The 20,152-nt window shown below is 35.0% G+C and overlaps 1 protein-coding gene and 1 long non-coding RNA gene across 2 annotated transcripts; one reads left to right on the top strand and one right to left on the bottom strand.

Annotated features, from left to right (window-relative positions):
• Positions 1-5,947: 5,947 nt before the first annotated feature.
• LOC127837253 (mucin-17-like) lies at positions 5,948-10,902 on the top strand. The gene is made up of 5 exons (XM_052364169.1): positions 5,948-7,884; positions 8,516-8,656; positions 9,230-9,375; positions 9,887-10,004; positions 10,608-10,902. Exons 1-5 carry the CDS (start codon positions 6,478-6,480, stop codon positions 10,875-10,877), a joined length of 2,082 nt encoding a protein of 693 aa, XP_052220129.1. The 5' UTR covers positions 5,948-6,477; the 3' UTR covers positions 10,878-10,902.
• Positions 10,903-12,158: 1,256 nt separating this feature from the next.
• Positions 12,159-15,832, bottom strand: LOC127837276 (uncharacterized). Its single transcript, XR_008029208.1, has 3 exons — positions 15,733-15,832; positions 15,104-15,221; positions 12,159-14,500 (listed from the first exon to the last, which is right to left on the bottom strand). It is a non-coding gene; the product is annotated as an uncharacterized LOC127837276 (long non-coding RNA).
• Between the last annotated feature and the right edge of the window lie 4,320 nt (positions 15,833-20,152).

Genomic DNA, 20,152 nt, shown 5'->3' with positions numbered 1-20,152 from the left:
TCTGAGAAGATGCTATAAAAACATGGGACCTGTCATAAAAAGCTAAGATGACCTTTCTGCCATAAAGTTGGGGGTCATAAAGTGTCTTCTAAGAAAAATAACAATATTGACAGGTTAGCTTAAAAAAACATAGAATTATACGATTTATTTATTTATTTTTTATTGGTGAACCAAAGGGCCAATGAAATCTATTAATTGTAATGTTAAGAGATAAATTACTTGACTTCTTTTGCTTTTTGCTATTGTTCAGTCAGATTTTTGAAGTGCTGTCAACATTTATTGTATGTTATAATAAATTTGATTTTGTTTAAAACTGTGTTAGTAATACTCTTCTTAAAATAATGGAAGATAATGAATATGTTGATTTAGTGAACTTTCTCACTTTGGAAACTTTTCCTGTGCTTATGAAGGGAACTGATCGTGTAAATATCAACAGGCGTCACCAGTTCAAAATTAAGGCAAAGAAATTCTTCTTGAAGGGTAGGATATTTCAAAATTGCATTTTCTCCCTGAATTTCTCAGATCAATAATTAACTACAAGTAACGGTTTCTAGAATAGCTCCCAGATGTGATCATAGTGTTTATTTTAAGTTATAAATTACCCTTAGTCAGGTTGCATATTTCTTTATGAAAACTGGCAATTTAAATTAATATCTTAAGATGAAAATAATGAACAAAATAATATGGTGGTAGTTCTGTTTGTTCATGGTTATGTGTAGCATGACATTTGTAAATTTCATTTTGCTCGTTAAACTAGCTTTAAGATTCACAATACTATTGCTCATGCAGTTGGCAATAATGATGAATATGGTGGTTGTGGTAGTTAACAAATAGTTAAGCTCAGAAGTGACATTTTAAAGACCAATTGTGATGTAAATTAAATTGACATGGGTATAGGTGTTGTGATCCTGGTTAAGTGTAGCTATCAGAGATTATGGAGACTAAACTCTCAGGTAGCTATAATAATGTTGCTGATGGTAGTGGTGTTGTGTACATTGTACAAAATCTCTAGCCTTTAGACTAACTCTCAGATAGCAAATGATGTTAACCATGTCTACATTAATATGCATTTCATGCCCCACATCCTTCAATAATATATCAATACATTTAATAAAATTATTTAAAGTTGTTTTAATAACATAAATGACAACATACTTGTTTGAATTTGAACATTTCTTGATCATACGACCCAGACCATACGGTCCAGCTTAGCGGACTATACAGCCCAGATTAGCAGTCTATATGGTACAGCTTTGAGGACCATACAGATTTTCTGAATTAATATTCATTTCGTGTTCCGCTTTTTTCAATATTGTATCAATATATCAATTAAAATATTAAAGTGGCTGTAATGCCATTAATTACAACATAGTTGTTTAAATTTTAACCCTTTGAGCGCTGGAACCGGATTTTGAAGGCCTTTGCAAACAGTTTGGACCCAGATGAGACGCCACAGAACGTGGCGTCTCATCAGGATCCAAACTGTTTGATATCCTGATAGTGGTCTTAGAAAAAAAATCGAAGAAAATGCTAATTATAGAATTCAGCAGAGAACATTTAAGCAGACGACAAATTTCCCAGCATGCAAAGGGTTAAAGTGGTTGCAATGGCATTAATGACAACATACTTCTTTAAATTTGAATGGCAATTGTCATATTATTTTATCATTTAATGACACATCAATTATCAATTAGTGTAATTGTTAATATGAAATAATATGTGGAACACTGTATTATGTGAATTTGGAATAAGACATCAACTTGGGAATGGACATCATTTTGGTGATTTTCTCAAACAAAACTATTCATGATCTCAATTAATTTTTGTAATATTTTATCTATACTTCAAGCTTAATAAGCAATTTTCTATAACTTTTTATTAACAGTGATTGTATTTTTATCCCTTTTAATGTATTTTTAAAATGTGTTCATGCACTGCAAGGACAAGGTATTATTTTATGGGGATTAAAAACAAATTCAATAAAAAATCCAGTTGTGTAGTGTAGTAAAATCAATTTAAATGATGCTATTATATATGCAAGTATCTATTTGAATTATAATATGTCAAACTTAATAAATACAACATGTAAAACTTCATATTATGCACTGTTGAAAAATCACAATTTATTCCCGCATTGACGTCTTATTCCAACCTCACATTATACAGTATTGTGTCATAAATTGGACGTTTTGCTTTTATATTTTGCATACTTCTTTACCAGCATAAACCCAATCTATAAACAAGAGCAGACAACTGTATAAAGCATTTTGTAAGAATTATGACCCTTTTTCCACCTAGAATATGCATATTACCCGGTATTGATAAATCTATGTTAAAGTTTGTGTACCACCTCTAAATTTTATGTTCCTTGACATTTTGCTTTTATATTTTGCATTCATCTTAACCGACATGACTCCAATCAACTCAAGAACGCTTATGCCTAGGATCATGAAACTTGATAGGTAAATTGATCATGACTCGCAGTTGACCCCTAATTATTTTCAGGTTACTATATCAAAGGTCAGGGTCACGGTGACCTGAAATAGTAAAATGGTTTCCGGATGATAACTAAAGAACGCTTAGGCCTAGGATCATGAAACTTGATAGGTAGATTGATCATGACTCGCAGATGACCCTTATTGATTTCAGGTCACTAGGAGGTCAAAGGTCAAGGTCACGGTGAACCGAAATAGTAAAATGGTTTCTGGATGATAACTCAAGAACGCTTATGACTAGGATCATGAAACTTCATAGGTACATTGATCATGACTGGCAGATGACCCCTATTGATTTTCAGGTCACTAGGTCAAAGGTCAAGGTCACAGTGACAAAAACATACTCACACAATGGCTGTCACTACAACGAAGAGCCCATATGGGGGCATGCATGTTTTACAAACAGCCCTTGTTTTAATTTTGATATCCTACTTTGCAGGTAAAGAACTCTTCAAATATGTACCAGGGGTGCTTAATGGGGTTAAAGTGGTTCGGATGGGAGAGACGGCTGATCTCTTGAAGGAATTCCATGCCAGTGGTATAGGGGGCCACAGTGGTTTCAATAAAACAAATGAGACGATGAAGATAAGGTTCTGGTGGCCCAAGATGACACATGATATCAGGGAATATGTAAGTTTCAGAATGCTACCTGTTACTTTTCAGTTTTTATGTGTTGTATAGTCATGAAAAATGTTTGTAAATAAAGAGTGTCTAAATACTTTGAAATACAAACCCAGTGTTTTGAAACAGCTTTGCATTAATCACAATGGAAAGTCCTGCTTATGTATTTGTATTACACTGAATTCTTTTAAATGTATAATTCTCAATTTTGGGGCAATTATTATTAGAAGGGCATTATATTCAACTGAGAATGTATTAAATAGCATTCAAAATTTTCATTGATGTTTTTGTGTTGAGACCATAAAGTCTATGAATCTTCGCCAAACTATTCATGGCCTGATCAAGGTCTGCCCAAATTCTGTATAAATGGACATGGGAAAAAGTTCAAATGCTCATATTCTGTTATTATTATAGCCAAAATCTTTAATAAGTCGCTTAGACAAGCATTGATTTGAAAATTGAGAGTCTTAAAATGGGAATGGTTGCTTACTTAATCAAGTGTTTGTAAGTGCATATTTGTTTAATCAGTAGATTTGCGGTGCTTAATATCCATCTGTAAGTACTTTTTGTTAAAAGTTGGTAATCTAAAATTGTCATGCTGTTTTATATAAAATTTGATAGGTGAAGATGTGTGTACAATGCCAAAAGTCTGATCCACTGAAGCCACCAAAGAAACCTGAACTGAAATCAATCCATGTAAGTTATATATAATACATTTATTGCCTTTATTTTCATCTTGCCGAAGCATGCGAATGTATAATGGCCTCAATTGCTTTGTTTATGGTTATTCAAATTTTTCAAGTTAATGATTAGCTTTTTGTAAGAAACGTTCAAATAGCTGTGTATAAAATAGGATTTGGATGTGGCTATTGCATACTAGTATAAACAATGAAAAATAAGTTACAGTGAACTCACTTCTTCTGCAAGCCTTTCCTTAAGGGTAATCTCATCCTTATCATTAGTTTACTTCTGCCATGAATAATTAACACTCCAATAATTAACTAAAAACATCTCTGTGTATTCTTGGGCACTCAATGTTAAGTATATTTTTTTTACATTAATAAATGAACTCATTTAGTCCATGCCCTATACACATCTTCTGCAGACAATTTCAGTAAAAACAATCTATTTACAGGTCCAGCAACCATTTGAATTAGTTGGCTGTGATTTAATGGGTCCCTTCACAGAGACACCAGCTGGGAACAGGTACATATTTACAGCGACTGATTACTATACCAAATGGGTGGAAGCCTTTGCAATTCCAAACAAAACTGCTGTTGAGGTGTCAAAATGTGTCCAAAAAATGATATATCGGCATGGAGCGATGAATGCGATCTTAACAGATCAAGGAAGAGAATTCGTGAATCAGGTACAAGTAAAATTTAACTTCGTACTTTGAAATTGATGTGCTATGGTAAAAATGCAACCCCTCCATACACTTTTTCTACTTCAGGTATTCAATTAACAATTTTGCCGATCCAGACTAACATCTTACTGGCCTTTTAGGATGCATATGCCCCCATATGTTCTAAGAAGTCACAATGAGGCTTGGAGTTTCACTTCTTTATATTGCATGCAAGTTGAAATTCACTTAAGCTCAGAGTCTACTCTCAATTACCTCTGTTTTTATGGAGATATTGTGCTGAAATTGATTTTTTTAGGTACAAGCTGTTCTTACAATAGAAAAAGGTTTATTCCCCATACCTAAGCTAATTAAAGTCAACAATAAATTGTAACAAATTTTATTGACTTTCTTAATAAATTTTCAGCTTTTTGTTTAGTCATAAATTTAACAAGTACAGATTACTTCAAATATGCCTGAAAGAAAGCGTACATTACTATAAAGCGCAAGACAAGTCTAGCGTGCTGTCTAGGGACAACTCTTGGTTATTTTTATAGAACACGTATGTCATGTGTATTACTATTGCAGATTAATCAAGAATTGTGCGAGAATTGGGACATCAACCATAAACTCACTGCTGCCTATCATCCACAGACCAATGGCTTGGATGAAAGAACAAATCAAACAATTAAAAGGTGAATATTATTATTTATTTAGAACATACTTTTTTGAAGTTAAGATGAGCATGCTTATATTAGAGCATCACAAAGTGTTGCTATCCGAGGCCTTGTCTGACTAATTGCAACAGATATAAATATAGAAGTCTCTGGTAACTTTAAGTATTTTACGACATAGAAAGGATGTTATTTTGAGTCCATTCCTTGTAAATAGGTATACAGAAGATAAATGGGCGCATACATAATAGCTGCCAGTAACCAAAGTCAATAGCGTATTAGTCATAATTGTATTGGAGTTAATTACCATTGGGAAATATCAAATTATTTGATTGGTTGCATGATGTCAGTACTCAGCATCTATTTATCAAGAAGTTAACAATAAAAATGAATTACTATATTATGCACGTAATGCAATAGTGGCGGTATACTGCTTTATACTGCTTGGATGTCACTCTGTCCAGCTTTTTAAATAGTATTCATAAAAAGAGAATAGTGTAAAATGCCCATATGTGAACAAAACAGATACAAATTCTTTATGTTCAAAGAGCTTTTATCTTAATAAAATCTTACGAGAATTGTAGTTTAAATCTGTCATTGCAATGTGTATTTCCACCTGCCATGTTTGATTTTTTTTTATTGATTTCTACATAGGGCACTAAGTAAACTGGTTAGTGAGGAGCAAAACAACTGGGATGATCGTCTCGAGGAAGTGCTCTTTGCAATCCGGACAAAAAAGCAGTCATCCACAAAGTTTTCCCCATCCTTCCTGCTATATGGACGTGAGGCAGTTTTTCCTAGTCAGCTACCAAAAATCAACGTTGATGTTAGTATACATTACCTTGATTTCTATTTTGACCAATTATTAATTCCATACAGTTTTACTGATTTCACCAGTTTCAGGCAAGGGTTTACCCTCTGTGCTTTTAGTCGGTATGCAGTTTCCCAGTTGTGTTGCAAACTGTATAATTTGATTTTTCAAATAGTTAGTCAGATACCTTGAAGAAACTTGACATACTTGTAAAAGACAATGTGAGGTCCAGGATTTGATATTGTATTACCTCACCAGTAACTTCATATTGTAGTACCTGAATAGGAACTTCATATTCTAATACCTGAATAGGAACTTCATATTGTAGTTCAAACAGTGCCAATGGTATCATTCTTTACCTTGATGCGTGCATAGACAAATCATTTGTTTGAAGCTTTTACTGGGCCGATGTCTATTAATACAGCAAGTTTCAATTTTTGTGTGGGTATGTTAACATAGTATCTCTATTTGGTTAATTGGTACTGCAATTCACTTCAGGTCAATTGTTTTGGTTTATTTTGATTGATCATAATTATGCAAATATGTCATGATAATTTGATGGAAAATAAATCTTACCCAAACTGGTATTCTCAAGTGAAAACTACACCTCCTGTCAACACGGCTCCCTCTCAAATGAAAACTACACCCCCTGTCAACACGACTACCTCTCAAGTGATAACTACACCTCCTGTCAACACGGCTACCTCTCAAATGAAAACTACACCCCCTGTCAACACGGCTACCTCTCAAATGAAAACTACACCACCTGTCAACACGGCTCCCTCTCAAATGAAAACTACACCCCCTGTCAACACGGCTAATTCTCAAATGAAAACTACACCACCTGTCAACACGGCTTCCTCTCAAATGAAAACTACACCCCCTGTCAACACGGCTACCTCTCAAGTGATAACTACACCTCCTGTCAACACGGCTACCTCTCAAATGAAAACTACACCCCCTGTCAACACGGCTAATTCTCAAATGAAAACTACACCACCTGTCAACACGGCTCCCTCTCAAATGAAAACTACACCCCCTGTCAACACGGCTACCTCTCAAGTGATAACTACACCTCCTGTCAACACGGCTACCTCTCAAATGAAAACTACACCCCATGTCAACACGGCTACCTCTCAAATGAAAACTACACCACCTGTCAACACGGCTCCCTCTCAAATGAAAACTACACCCCCTGTCAACACGGCTACCTCTCAAGTGATAACTACACCTCCTGTCAACACGGCTACCTCTCAAATGAAAACTACACCCCCTGTCAACACGGCTAATTCTCAAATGAAAACTACACCACCTGTCAACACGGCTCCCTCTCAAATGAAAACTACACCCCCTGTCAACACGGCTACCTCTCAAGTGATAACTACACCTCCTGTCAACACGGCTACCTCTCAAATGAAAACTACACCCCATGTCAACACGGCTACCTCTCAAATGAAAACTACACCACCTGTCAACACGGCTCCCTCTCAAATGAAAACTACACCCCCTGTCAACACGGCTACCTCTCAAGTGATAACTACACCTCCTGTCAACACGGCTACCTCTCAAATGAAAACTACACCCCCTGTCAACACGGCTACCTCTCAAATGAAAACTACACCACCTGTCAACACGGCTACCTCTCAAGTGAAAACTACACCTCCTGTCAACACGGCTACCTCTCAAGTGAAAACTACACCCCCTGTCAACACGGCTACCTCTCAAGTGAAAACTACAACTCCTGTAAACACGGCTACCTCTCAAGTGAAAACTACACCTCCTGTCAACGTGGCTGCAAAAAAAGAAGAGGCAATTCATTTCTTGACGATGCCATCTGACCCTATACCACTTGCCAAAGGAGAAAGATTGACAGTGTGTGGTGAAGGGGTTGAAGAGACAAATCTCCAAACTCTGGAAGGCAACAACTGGGTAGATGATCAGGTAATTTACATAATATATATATATATATATATATAGATATATATATATATATATATATATATATATATATATATATATATATATATATATATATATATATATATATATATATATATATATATATATATATATATATATATAGATATATTGCCTTTTGCCGTCTGTCAATCGGCGACAGTCTGTCCGTCTGTCTGTCACAAAAGTTTTAATGGCCATATCTCACAAATGTTTTAACATATCAACATGGAACTTCATTGATGTATAGATATTGTTGAGAAGAAGTACCATGACCATGAATCAAAACCCTTCACAAAAGTTCTTTGTTGGTTTATATTGTGTCACTCATCAAATTTATCATGCTACAAGATTTTAATATGAAACTGCATGGGTGTATAGTTATTAATGAGGAGAATAGCATTGCATAACAACAATAACCCTACACTTAAATATTTTTGAAAGATTATACCATATATCCAGGGATTTGCAACCATTAACAAACTGAATTTTTGCTAGGATATCGAATCTACGAATTTGCTTGTTTCTGTCAGGATTCCTTTAATAAACATATATAATATTAAAGAAGTTTTAATGTGTAGCTAAATCTGATAAGTCCTTCAATGGTATTTTGCAGATAGTCAATGCATATTTGAAACTATTGTCAAGACAGTCGACAGACAGTTGGTGTCCTGGAGAAAAAAGAATGTTTTCATTCCCATCGTATGCTGCCACTCAATGGAAGGCTGGAAATTTTACGACATACAGATTTTCCAAGGTACTATTAGTATTATATGATTTTTGTTTTCAAAAAAGAAAAAGAATGCGATAAATATCATATGCAGTTGAAAGGTAGCTCTTTGAGGAGGAGGATGTTGACAGAAATTGATGTAACCTTTTATTTATTTATTTGTTTGCAATGGGTGTGGGGGGGGGGGGCAATTATCAATAAGGGGTGAGAAATAGGGTATTTAAAAATATTTTTTAAACAAGCAAATTCGTTAATTGATATCACTAATGGCTGACAATATACTATGTTCCGTAAAATAACAGTGTGTGCTTTTAAGGCAGTTTCCCTGATTTCCTTGTGTCTGGGTCTTAAATAGCCGTTTATTTTTACCACATTTGTGATATTGAATATATATTTTAATTATGCGTTTTACAAACTCCAGTTATCAAGACATATAGTATGTAAATAAACTTAACTGAGTTATCATATTAACACGTGTGCAACATCAATTGATAGGGATTTTATCATTTAAATGGATAATTGGTAAATCTTACATTTGAAGCGTACTCTAATTCACCAAATATATTACATGACAATTAATACAGAACTATTTTTCGATAGGTGGACTTTACCATGTACGACTTGATTATGGTGCCCAGGTGCCATAATAGCCATTGGGTTTTGCTGGTGGCCCAGCCAAAAACCAAAACTGTTAATGTTTATGACTCGCTGGGTGGTGACAACAAGGTTTTCTTTGAGCTTTTCAGGTAAGCGAAAAAAAAATGTTAAAAATTAAATGCAGAAAAAAGAATGGACATGTGCTTCAACTCATAAAACTCATATGTCAATACGTGTGTGTGCAAAAGACAATAAAAAGCTTGCAAATCCATCAGTTATACATGAAACAGCAAGCAGGAGACATGGAATAAAAACTCGTCCCCTTTACCATGCCAAGTTCAAAACACTGGATTTTCTTGATAGACTATCAAAATAAGGAAACTAATTAAATGGAACATTGCAATATTAATTTACATATGTTATGTCAGCTTTTAATCTTTAGAAACAAGAAACTTGGTAGTTAAAATCAGGTTTTTCATGTTAATTCACTTATTTACTTTTTTAATTTTTAATCATTGTAAGGTCCCAAGATTTGTCAGTGCAATTTATTGACTGGAAATCATCTGCTTGATCCATCCCCAATTCTATTAACAAGGAATATAACTTCCATAAAATCTAGGTTCAAAAACTTGACATGGCTTTGAATTTATAATCTTTCAGAAAGTTCATGAGCGTCCGGTCCAATGTTATGTCTGATGGAATGGATCAGTGGCATTTTTCATCAACAACGCAGAACAGACAAACTGATGGAACAAGCTGTGGCATCTTTACTTTGATGGTATGGATATTTGTATTTTTAGTATCTCATTAAGTTTGCCAAGATATTCATTCGATAATATTTAATTTACCATTTAAATAAATTAAGCTTGTTCAATGAGTAGGACGCTCAACTACAAATCAGAAGATTTAGGTTTTAATCCTAAGCCAAGGCTAATCACTTTCACAGGGATTGGCCATACAATTGTTTTCCACTTTAAAATCAAGTAGGAAAGTTCTTAAAAAACGAGTTGGTAAAATAATTGTAATTCAACTTAGTATTGTTGAAAACAGGAGAAATTCGATCAAACAAATGGAACAATTTGAGTAAATACAAATAGAGAAACCTCTTCCTTGCATTGTCAGTTCACACAGTTAGAGAGGTATCTGTTTTAGTATAATAAATTACCTCTTGATTTTAAAGTTAAAGTTTAAATGCAAACTTAAGTGCAATAATTATTTGGAAGTAATTATTAAATTCATTGAAATGCAAAATGAAATAAATTTGGCACTTGTGAATTTGATTGACAATGATTATTTTGAATAACTGGATCATCAATTGTATAAGATATTTATCAAAGACGATCCATGATTTCAATCAAAATCTTTAATATTTCTTTTGCAGAAAGCTGAATGTCTTGTGAACAATCTCCCAGCACTGACACTGGGACAGTCGCACGTAGCATTTTTCCGGAACTATGTTCGGGGACGTCTGTTGGCCTCTGGGGACAGGCACACATATTTATGTAATGCCCTGCAGTGTATTGACCCCAGAGGACAACTTAAGTGGATGAACTGTGATGTGTGTGGGCGTTGGGTGCATGAGAAGTGCATTGGAACTGGTTTGGACACTGAAGGCTTTCGATGTGACATTTGCAATGTCCAGTACAGTTGATAAGATACTGATTACAGTTGATACTTCGAAATAGGCATTTATTGCCCATGAGAAGTGCAAGACCAAGTATTAGTTTGAAATAATGATGTTTGTGTTGGTGTTGTCTTCTCTTTGTCTTGAACAGCTGATATGTATGGCCTGTGAGAAGTGCAAAACCATGTATTTGTTTGAAATAATGATGTTGGTGGTGGTGGTGTCTTATCTTTGGCTTGAACAGCTGATACCTATTGCCCGTGAGAAGTGCAAGACCAAGTATAAGTTTGAAATAATGATGTTGGTGGCAGTGGTGTCTTATATTTGGCTTGAACAGCGGATATGTATTGCCCGTGAGAAGTGCAAGACCAAGTATAATTTTGAAATAATGATGTTGGTAGTGGTGGTGTCTTATCTTTGGCTTGAACAGCTGATACCTATTGCCCATGAGAAGTGCACGAAAAGCTGATATTTATTGCCCGTGAGAAATGCAAGACCAAGTATTTGTTAGAAATAATGATGTTGGTGGTGGTTGTGTCTTATATAATTGGCTTGACCAGCTGATACGTAATGCCCATGAAAAGCACAAAAACCAGGTAAATGTCTAAAATCATGAAATTTGTTGTGGACGTGTCTTATATTTGACTTGACCAGCTGATATGTATGGCCTGTGAGAAGTGCGAGACCAAATATTTGTTTGAAATAATGATGATGGTAGTGGTGATGGTGTCGTATTTTAGGCTTGACCAGCTGATATGTATTGCCCGTGAGAAGTGCCAGACCAAGTATTTGTTAGAAATAATGATGTTGGATGGGTCTTATATAATTGTCTTCAACAGCTGATATGTATGGCCTGTGCAAAGTGAAAGACCAAGTATTAGTGTGAAATAATGATCTTGGTGGCGGTGTTGTCTTATATATGGCTTTAACAGCTGATATATGTTGCCCATGAGAATTTGAAGACCAAGTAATTACTAATCATAATGTTGGTTGTGGTTGTGACTTATATTTGTCTTGACCAGCTGATGCTTATAATATCTCAAGTTATGAATGAATGTGAGAAGCCAACAATGAATATACATTCATTATTCATACGTTCAAGCAATACAAGGTATCTGTAAGATTCGCGAGAAAGGAATTGAATTACTGAAATTTACTCAAGTTGTTATAGAAAGTATTTCTGAAATATTTTATAACGTGTTTTATATGCCAGGCGCATTGGCAATATTGGTGTGTTCCCAGGTATGCATAGGTGTGATTAAAACACGGGGGACATGTATATCAGTAAGTAACAAACAAAAGACAAAAGATGGTCCATATCTTGAAATTTAATTGGAGATCAAAAATGTTAATAAGTAGGTGTTCCTACATTAAATTCTGTATACACCTGATATGACAAATTTTAAGATAAACATAATAACATTGCAATTGATAATGATAACAACGGGGCGACTTATATGAGTATTATTTATACAAAGCAAAGTCTCTTAACGTTGTTTGGTGAAAAGAAAGTTGTTCTTTTTTGTTTTAACAACTTCAAAAATATGCTTCATTTGTTGTTTTTTTATTTGTTTTTATTTTTTTGGATAAAGACATTTGTAACTGATTTCAGCATAGTAAATTTTTTGTTTAAAGTCATTTGAATACAGTGGTGAAATTACATAATTAGCAGAAGAAAATTGAACTTCTTTTTTGCAATAAATAAACAACTGCTTTGTGTAAATTTTTAAGCATCTTTGGATATGAAGGAAAATAACAATTGTAATAAAAATACAGCATACATTTTGAAAGGTCAGTCATTCTGAAAAAAAAACAAACACTGTAATTATTTGGATCATTAACAGAGGTTTAGAATAACAAAATGCAATGAAAGCAAATCTACCCATGAAGTTTCATGATCCTAGGCGTATGCGTTCTTGAGTTATCATCCGGAAGCCATTTTACTATTTCGGGTCACCATGACCTTGACCTTTGACCTAGTGACCTCAAAATCAATAGGGGTTATCTGCAAGTCATGATAAATCTACCCATGAAGTTTCATGATCCTAGGTGTATGCGTTCTTGAGTTATCATTCAAAAACCATTTTACTATTTCTGGTCACTGGACCTTGACCTTTGACCTAGTGACCTCAAAATCAATAGGGGTCATCTGCGAGTCATGATCAATGTACCTATGAAGTTTCATGATCCTAGGCCCAAGCGTTCTTGAGTTATCGTCTGAAAACCACCTGGTGGACGGACCGACCGACCGACAGACCTACCGACAGACCGACATGAGCAAAGCAATATACCCCCTCTTCTTCGAAGGGGGTCATAATAATACACTGTCTCCTCAGAACAATACATGTTTCATAAAACAAATAATAATAGATATTCTAAGAAAATAGCAACAACAAAAAGTTTGTTGTGAACACAACAGTCAAGTTATGATGTAGAGGCATGACTAACAAAATCAGATGGTGAGTATTTTTAAGTATACTTTTCCTGTAAAATAGCGTGGTACTTGTGGAAAAAAAATGCATTCAAATAATAAGGCTGAACATAAAACAATATTAAGTCTCTTAAAAGTATTGTCTTCAATACAAAAAGAGGCAGAGTACTATCAGACAGCAACAAAATATATGGAATTAATGATTCCCTGTTGTAACATATATTTACATAAACACCAAACAGCAACATTTAAACAGAGCTTAATTTCTCACTACAATTTGATACTTTTTTTGGAAAATATTTTATAAATCATTCAAACGATTCTTGTTATAATATTTTCAAGGAATACATTCTATTAATAGTATCAAATGTCTGGGTTTAATATAAAGACACAAGTGATTGAGTATTTTTCTTTTTTAATTATTGAACTGTTGTTTATTAACCAGAAAACAGAAACTTTAAGGTCTACCGGTAACCATCTGTTTGTTGAATGATATGATGTACAGGCAATAACTATGCAACAATGTGTATTTTACCCTTAAAATATAAGTTCATGATTGCTTCACTACAAAACTCACATGTTTCGCTGATGACTTACAATAAGTAGTTCTAAACGGATTATCATTAACAGTACAAAAACAACTTAAAATCATATCTACATAGATATGACAATGGAACAATATAACATCATAAGTTACAACTTGCTGTAACGGTAACTTCTTTCAAGAAAATAATGAAACACTGTAGACTGTTATACTTTGATATAAAAACTGTAGCACACACAATAAAACAATAAAATAAAATATGTACACGCCATTGCTGCCTAACTAGCAGTTTGATACTTATTATGAAGTCATGAAGTTTAACACACTTTCAAATTCTTACTTATGATTGTAAAACCATCATATATAAATGCCTATTTCGAAGTATCAACTGTAATCAGTATCTTATCAACTGTACTGGACATTGCAAATGTCACATCGAAAGCCTTCAGTGTCCAAACCAGTTCCAATGCACTTCTCATGCACCCAACGCCCACACACATCACAGTTCATCCACTTAAGTTGTCCTCTGGGGTCAATACACTGCAGGGCATTACATAAATATGTGTGCCTGTCCCCAGAGGCCAACAGACGTCCCCGAACATAGTTCCGGAAAAATGCTACGTGCGACTGTCCCAGTGTCAGTGCTGGGAGATTGTTCACAAGACATTCAGCTTTCTGCAAAAGAAATATTAAAGATTTTGATTGAAATCATGGATCGTCTTTGATAAATATCTTATACAATTGATGATCCAGTTATTCAAAATAATCATTGTCAATCAAATTCACAAGTGCCAAATTTATTTCATTTTGCATTTCAATGAATTTAATAATTACTTCCAAATAATTATTGCACTTAAGTTTGCATTTAAACTTTAACTTTAAAATCAAGAGGTAATTTATTATACTAAAACAGATACCTCTCTAACTGTGTGAACTGACAATGCAAGGAAGAGGTTTCTCTATTTGTATTTACTCAAATTGTTCCATTTGTTTGATCGAATTTCTCCTGTTTTCAACAATACTAAGTTGAATTACAATTATTTTACCAACTCGTTTTTTAAGAACTTTCCTACTTGATTTTAAAGTGGAAAACAATTGTATGGCCAATCCCTGTGAAAGTGATTAGCCTTGGCTTAGGATTAAAACCTAAATCTTCTGATTTGTAGTTGAGCGTCCTACTCATTGAACAAGCTTAATTTATTTAAATGGTAAATTAAATATTATCGAATGAATATCTTGGCAAACTTAATGAGATACTAAAAATACAAATATCCATACCATCAAAGTAAAGATGCCACAGCTTGTTCCATCAGTTTGTCTGTTCTGCGTTGTTGATGAAAAATGCCACTGATCCATTCCATCAGACATAACATTGGACCGGACGCTCATGAACTTTCTGAAAGATTATAAATTCAAAGCCATGTCAAGTTTTTGAACCTAGATTTTATGGAAGTTATATTCCTTGTTAATAGAATTGGGGATGGATCAAGCAGATGATTTCCAGTCAATAAATTGCACTGACAAATCTTGGGACCTTACAATGATTAAATATTAAAAAAGTAAATAAGTGAATTAACATGAAAAACCTGATTTTAACTACCAAGTTTCTTGTTTCTAAAGATTAAAAGCTGACATAACATATGTAAATTAATATTGCAATGTTCCATTTAATTAGTTTCCTTATTTTGATAGTCTATCAAGAAAATCCAGTGTTTTGAACTTGGCATGGTAAAGGGGACGAGTTTTTATTCCATGTCTCCTGCTTGCTGTTTCATGTATAACTGATGGATTTGCAAGCTTTTTATTGTCTTTTGCACACACACGTATTGACATATGAGTTTTATGAGTTGAAGCACATGTCCATTCTTTTTTCTGCATTTAATTTTTAACATTTTTTTTTCGCTTACCTGAAAAGCTCAAAGAAAACCTTGTTGTCACCACCCAGCGAGTCATAAACATTAACAGTTTTGGTTTTTGGCTGGGCCACCAGCAAAACCCAATGGCTATATTGGCACCTGGGCACCATAATCAAGTCGTACATGGTAAAGTCCACCTATCGAAAAATAGTTCTGTATTAATTGTCATGTAATATATTTGGTGAATTAGAGTACGCTTCAAATGTAAGATTTACCAATTATCCATTTAAATGATAAAATCCCTATCAATTGATGTTGCACACGTGTTAATATGATAACTCAGTTATGTTTATTTACATACTATATGTCTTGATAACTGGAGTTTGTAAACGCATAATTAAAATATATATTCAATATCACAAATGTGGTAAAAATAAACGGCTATTTAAGACCCAGACACAAGGAAATCAGGGAAACTGCCTTAAAAGCACACACTGTTATTTTACGGAACATAGTATATTGTCAGCCATTAGTGATATCAATTAACGAATTTGCTTGTTTAAAAAATATTTTTAAATACCCTATTTCTCACCCCTTATTGATAATTGCCCCCCCCCCACACCCATTGCAAACAAATAAATAAATAAAAGGTTACATCAATTTCTGTCAACATCCTCCTCCTCAAAGAGCTACCTTTCAACTGCATATGATATTTATCGCATTCTTTTTCTTTTTTGAAAACAAAAATCATATAATACTAATAGTACCTTGGAAAATCTGTATGTCGTAAAATTTCCAGCCTTCCATTGAGTGGCAGCATACGATGGGAATGAAAACATTCTTTTTTCTCCAGGACACCAACTGTCTGTCGACTGTCTTGACAATAGTTTCAAATATGCATTGACTATCTGCAAAATACCATTGAAGGACTTATCAGATTTAGCTACACATTAAAACTTCTTTAATATTATATATGTTTATTAAAGGAATCCTGACAGAAACAAGCAAATTCGTAGATTCGATATCCTAGCAAAAATTCAGTTTGTTAATGGTTGCAAATCCCTGGATATATGGTATAATCTTTCAAAAATATTTAAGTGTAGGGTTATTGTTGTTATGCAATGCTATTCTCCTCATTAATAACTATACACCCATGCAGTTTCATATTAAAATCTTGTAGCATGATAAATTTGATGAGTGACACAATATAAACCAACAAAGAACTTTTGTGAAGGGTTTTGATTCATGGTCATGGTACTTCTTCTCAACAATATCTATACATCAATGAAGTTCCATGTTGATATCTTAAAACATTTGTGAGATATGGCCATTCAAACTTTTGTGACAGACAGACGGACAGACTGTCGCCGATTGACAGACGGCAAAAGGCAATATATATATATATATATATATATATATATATATATATATATATTTATATATATATATATATATATCTATATATATATATATATATATTATGTAAATTACCTGATCATCTACCCAGTTGTTGCCTTCCAGAGTTTGGAGATTTGTCTCTTCAACCCCTTCACCACACACTGTCAATCTTTCTCCTTTGGCAAGTGGTATAGGGTCAGATGGCATCGTCAAGAAATGAATTGCCTCTTCTTTTTTTGCAGCCACGTTGACAGGAGGTGTAGTTTTCACTTGAGAGGTAGCCGTGTTTACAGGAGTTGTAGTTTTCACTTGAGAGGTAGCCGTGTTGACAGGGGGTGTAGTTTTCACTTGAGAGGTAGCCGTGTTGACAGGAGGTGTAGTTTTCACTTGAGAGGTAGCCGTGTTGACAGGTGGTGTAGTTTTCATTTGAGAGGTAGCCGTGTTGACAGGGGGTGTAGTTTTCATTTGAGAGGTAGCCGTGTTGACAGGAGGTGTAGTTATCACTTGAGAGGTAGCCGTGTTGACAGGGGGTGTAGTTTTCATTTGAGAGGGAGCCGTGTTGACAGGTGGTGTAGTTTTCATTTGAGAGGTAGCCGTGTTGACGTGGGGTGTAGTTTTCATTTGAGAGGTAGCCGTGTTGACAGGAGGTGTAGTTATCACTTGAGAGGTAGCCGTGTTGACAGGGGGTGTAGTTTTCATTTGAGAGGGAGCCGTGTTGACAGGTGGTGTAGTTTTCATTTGAGAATTAGCCGTGTTGACAGGGGGTGTAGTTTTCATTTGAGAGGTAGCCGTGTTGACAGGAGGTGTAGTTATCACTTGAGAGGTAGCCGTGTTGACAGGGGGTGTAGTTTTCATTTGAGAGGGAGCCGTGTTGACAGGTGGTGTAGTTTTCATTTGAGAGGTAGCCGTGTTGACATGGGGTGTAGTTTTCATTTGAGAGGTAGCCGTGTTGACAGGAGGTGTAGTTATCACTTGAGAGGTAGCCGTGTTGACAGGGGGTGTAGTTTTCATTTGAGAGGGAGCCGTGTTGACAGGTGGTGTAGTTTTCATTTGAGAATTAGCCGTGTTGACAGGGGGTGTAGTTTTCATTTGAGAGGTAGCCGTGTTGACAGGAGGTGTAGTTATCACTTGAGAGGTAGCCGTGTTGACAGGGGGTGTAGTTTTCATTTGAGAGGAAGCCGTGTTGACAGGTGGTGTAGTTTTCATTTGAGAATTAGCCGTGTTGACAGGGGGTGTAGTTTTCATTTGAGAGGGAGCCGTGTTGACAGGTGGTGTAGTTTTCATTTGAGAGGTAGCCGTGTTGACAGGGGGTGTAGTTTTCATTTGAGAGGTAGCCGTGTTGACAGGAGGTGTAGTTATCACTTGAGAGGTAGTCGTGTTGACAGGGGGTGTAGTTTTCATTTGAGAGGGAGCCGTGTTGACAGGAGGTGTAGTTTTCACTTGAGAATACCAGTTTGGGTAAGATTTATTTTCCATCAAATTATCATGACATATTTGCATAATTATGATCAATCAAAATAAACCAAAACAATTGACCTGAAGTGAATTGCAGTACCAATTAACCAAATAGAGATACTATGTTAACATACCCACACAAAAATTGAAACTTGCTGTATTAATAGACATCGGCCCAGTAAAAGCTTCAAACAAATGATTTGTCTATGCACGCATCAAGGTAAAGAATGATACCAGACAATTACTTGGTCTTGCACTTCTCACGGGCAAAACATAACAGCTGTTAAAGCCAATTATATAAGACACAACCACCACCAACATCATTATTTCTTACATATACTTGGTCTTGCACTTCTCACGGGCAATACATATCAGCTGGTCAAGCCAAAAATAACACACAATAACCACCAACATCTTTATTTCAAACAAATACTTGGTCTTGCACTTCACACGGCCATACATATCAGCTGGTCAAGCCTAAGATAAGACACCATCAACACCAACATAATTATTTGAAACAAATACTTGGTCTTGCACTTCTCACAGGCCATACATATAAGCTGGTCAAGCCAAATATAAGACACAACCACAACCAATTTCATGATTTTAGACAATGACTTGGTCTTGCACTTCTCATGGGCAAAACATAACAGCTGTTCAAGCCAATAATATAAGACACAACCACCACCAACATCATTATTTCTAACAAATACTTGATCTTGCACTTCTCACGGGCAATACATATCAGCTGGTCAAGCCAAAAATAAGACACCAACACCACTAACATCATTATTTCAAACATATACTTGGTCTTGCACTCCTCATGGGCCATACCTATCAGCTGGTGAAGCCAAATATAAGAAACGACCACAACTAATTTCATGATTTTAGACAATTACCTGGTCTTGCGCTTCTCATGGCCAATACGTATTAGCTGGTCAAGCCTCACATAAGAGTAAAAAGACACAACCTCAATCTACATCATCATTTTATTAATTACTTGGTCTTGTACTTTTCATGGGTAATACATATCTGATGTTCAAGCCAAATATAAGACACGGCTGCCACCAACATCATTATCAGACAATTAGTTGGTCTGGCACATTTCTAATGAAAGTAAGTAACAGTTGGTCAAGCACAATTTAATACAAAACCACCATCATCCTTAATTCAGGCAATAACTTTGTCTCTCACTTCTGATCCACTATAAGTATCAGCAGGTCAAGCCAAATATAAGTCACAACCACAACCAACATAACTTTATTTCAGACAATTACTTGGTCTTAAACTTTTCGGGGGGCAATTTGTATCAGCTAAGTTAAGCCAAATATAAAACAGAACCACCAGCATCAATATGTCAGACAAATAATTGGTCTTGCATTTCTCACTGGCAATTCCTATCAGCTGGTCAAGCCAAAGATAAGACACATTACCAATGCCAACATCATTTTTCCAGCCAATTACTTGGTATTGCACTTCTCACTGGCAATAAGTATAAGATAATTATGGCAAATTAAGACAAAACCACCACCAATTTTATTTTTTTAGACAAATGATTGTTCTTGCACTTCTCACGTGCAATAAGTATTAGCTTTTTTAAGCCAAATATAAGACACAA

Source organism: Dreissena polymorpha, chromosome 7, assembly GCF_020536995.1.
Source record: "Dreissena polymorpha isolate Duluth1 chromosome 7, UMN_Dpol_1.0, whole genome shotgun sequence".
Classification (NCBI taxonomy): Eukaryota; Metazoa; Mollusca; class Bivalvia; order Myida; family Dreissenidae; genus Dreissena; species Dreissena polymorpha.
The sequence above is the reverse complement of the archived record's forward strand: the minus strand, read 5'-3'. Positions and strand labels throughout refer to the sequence as shown.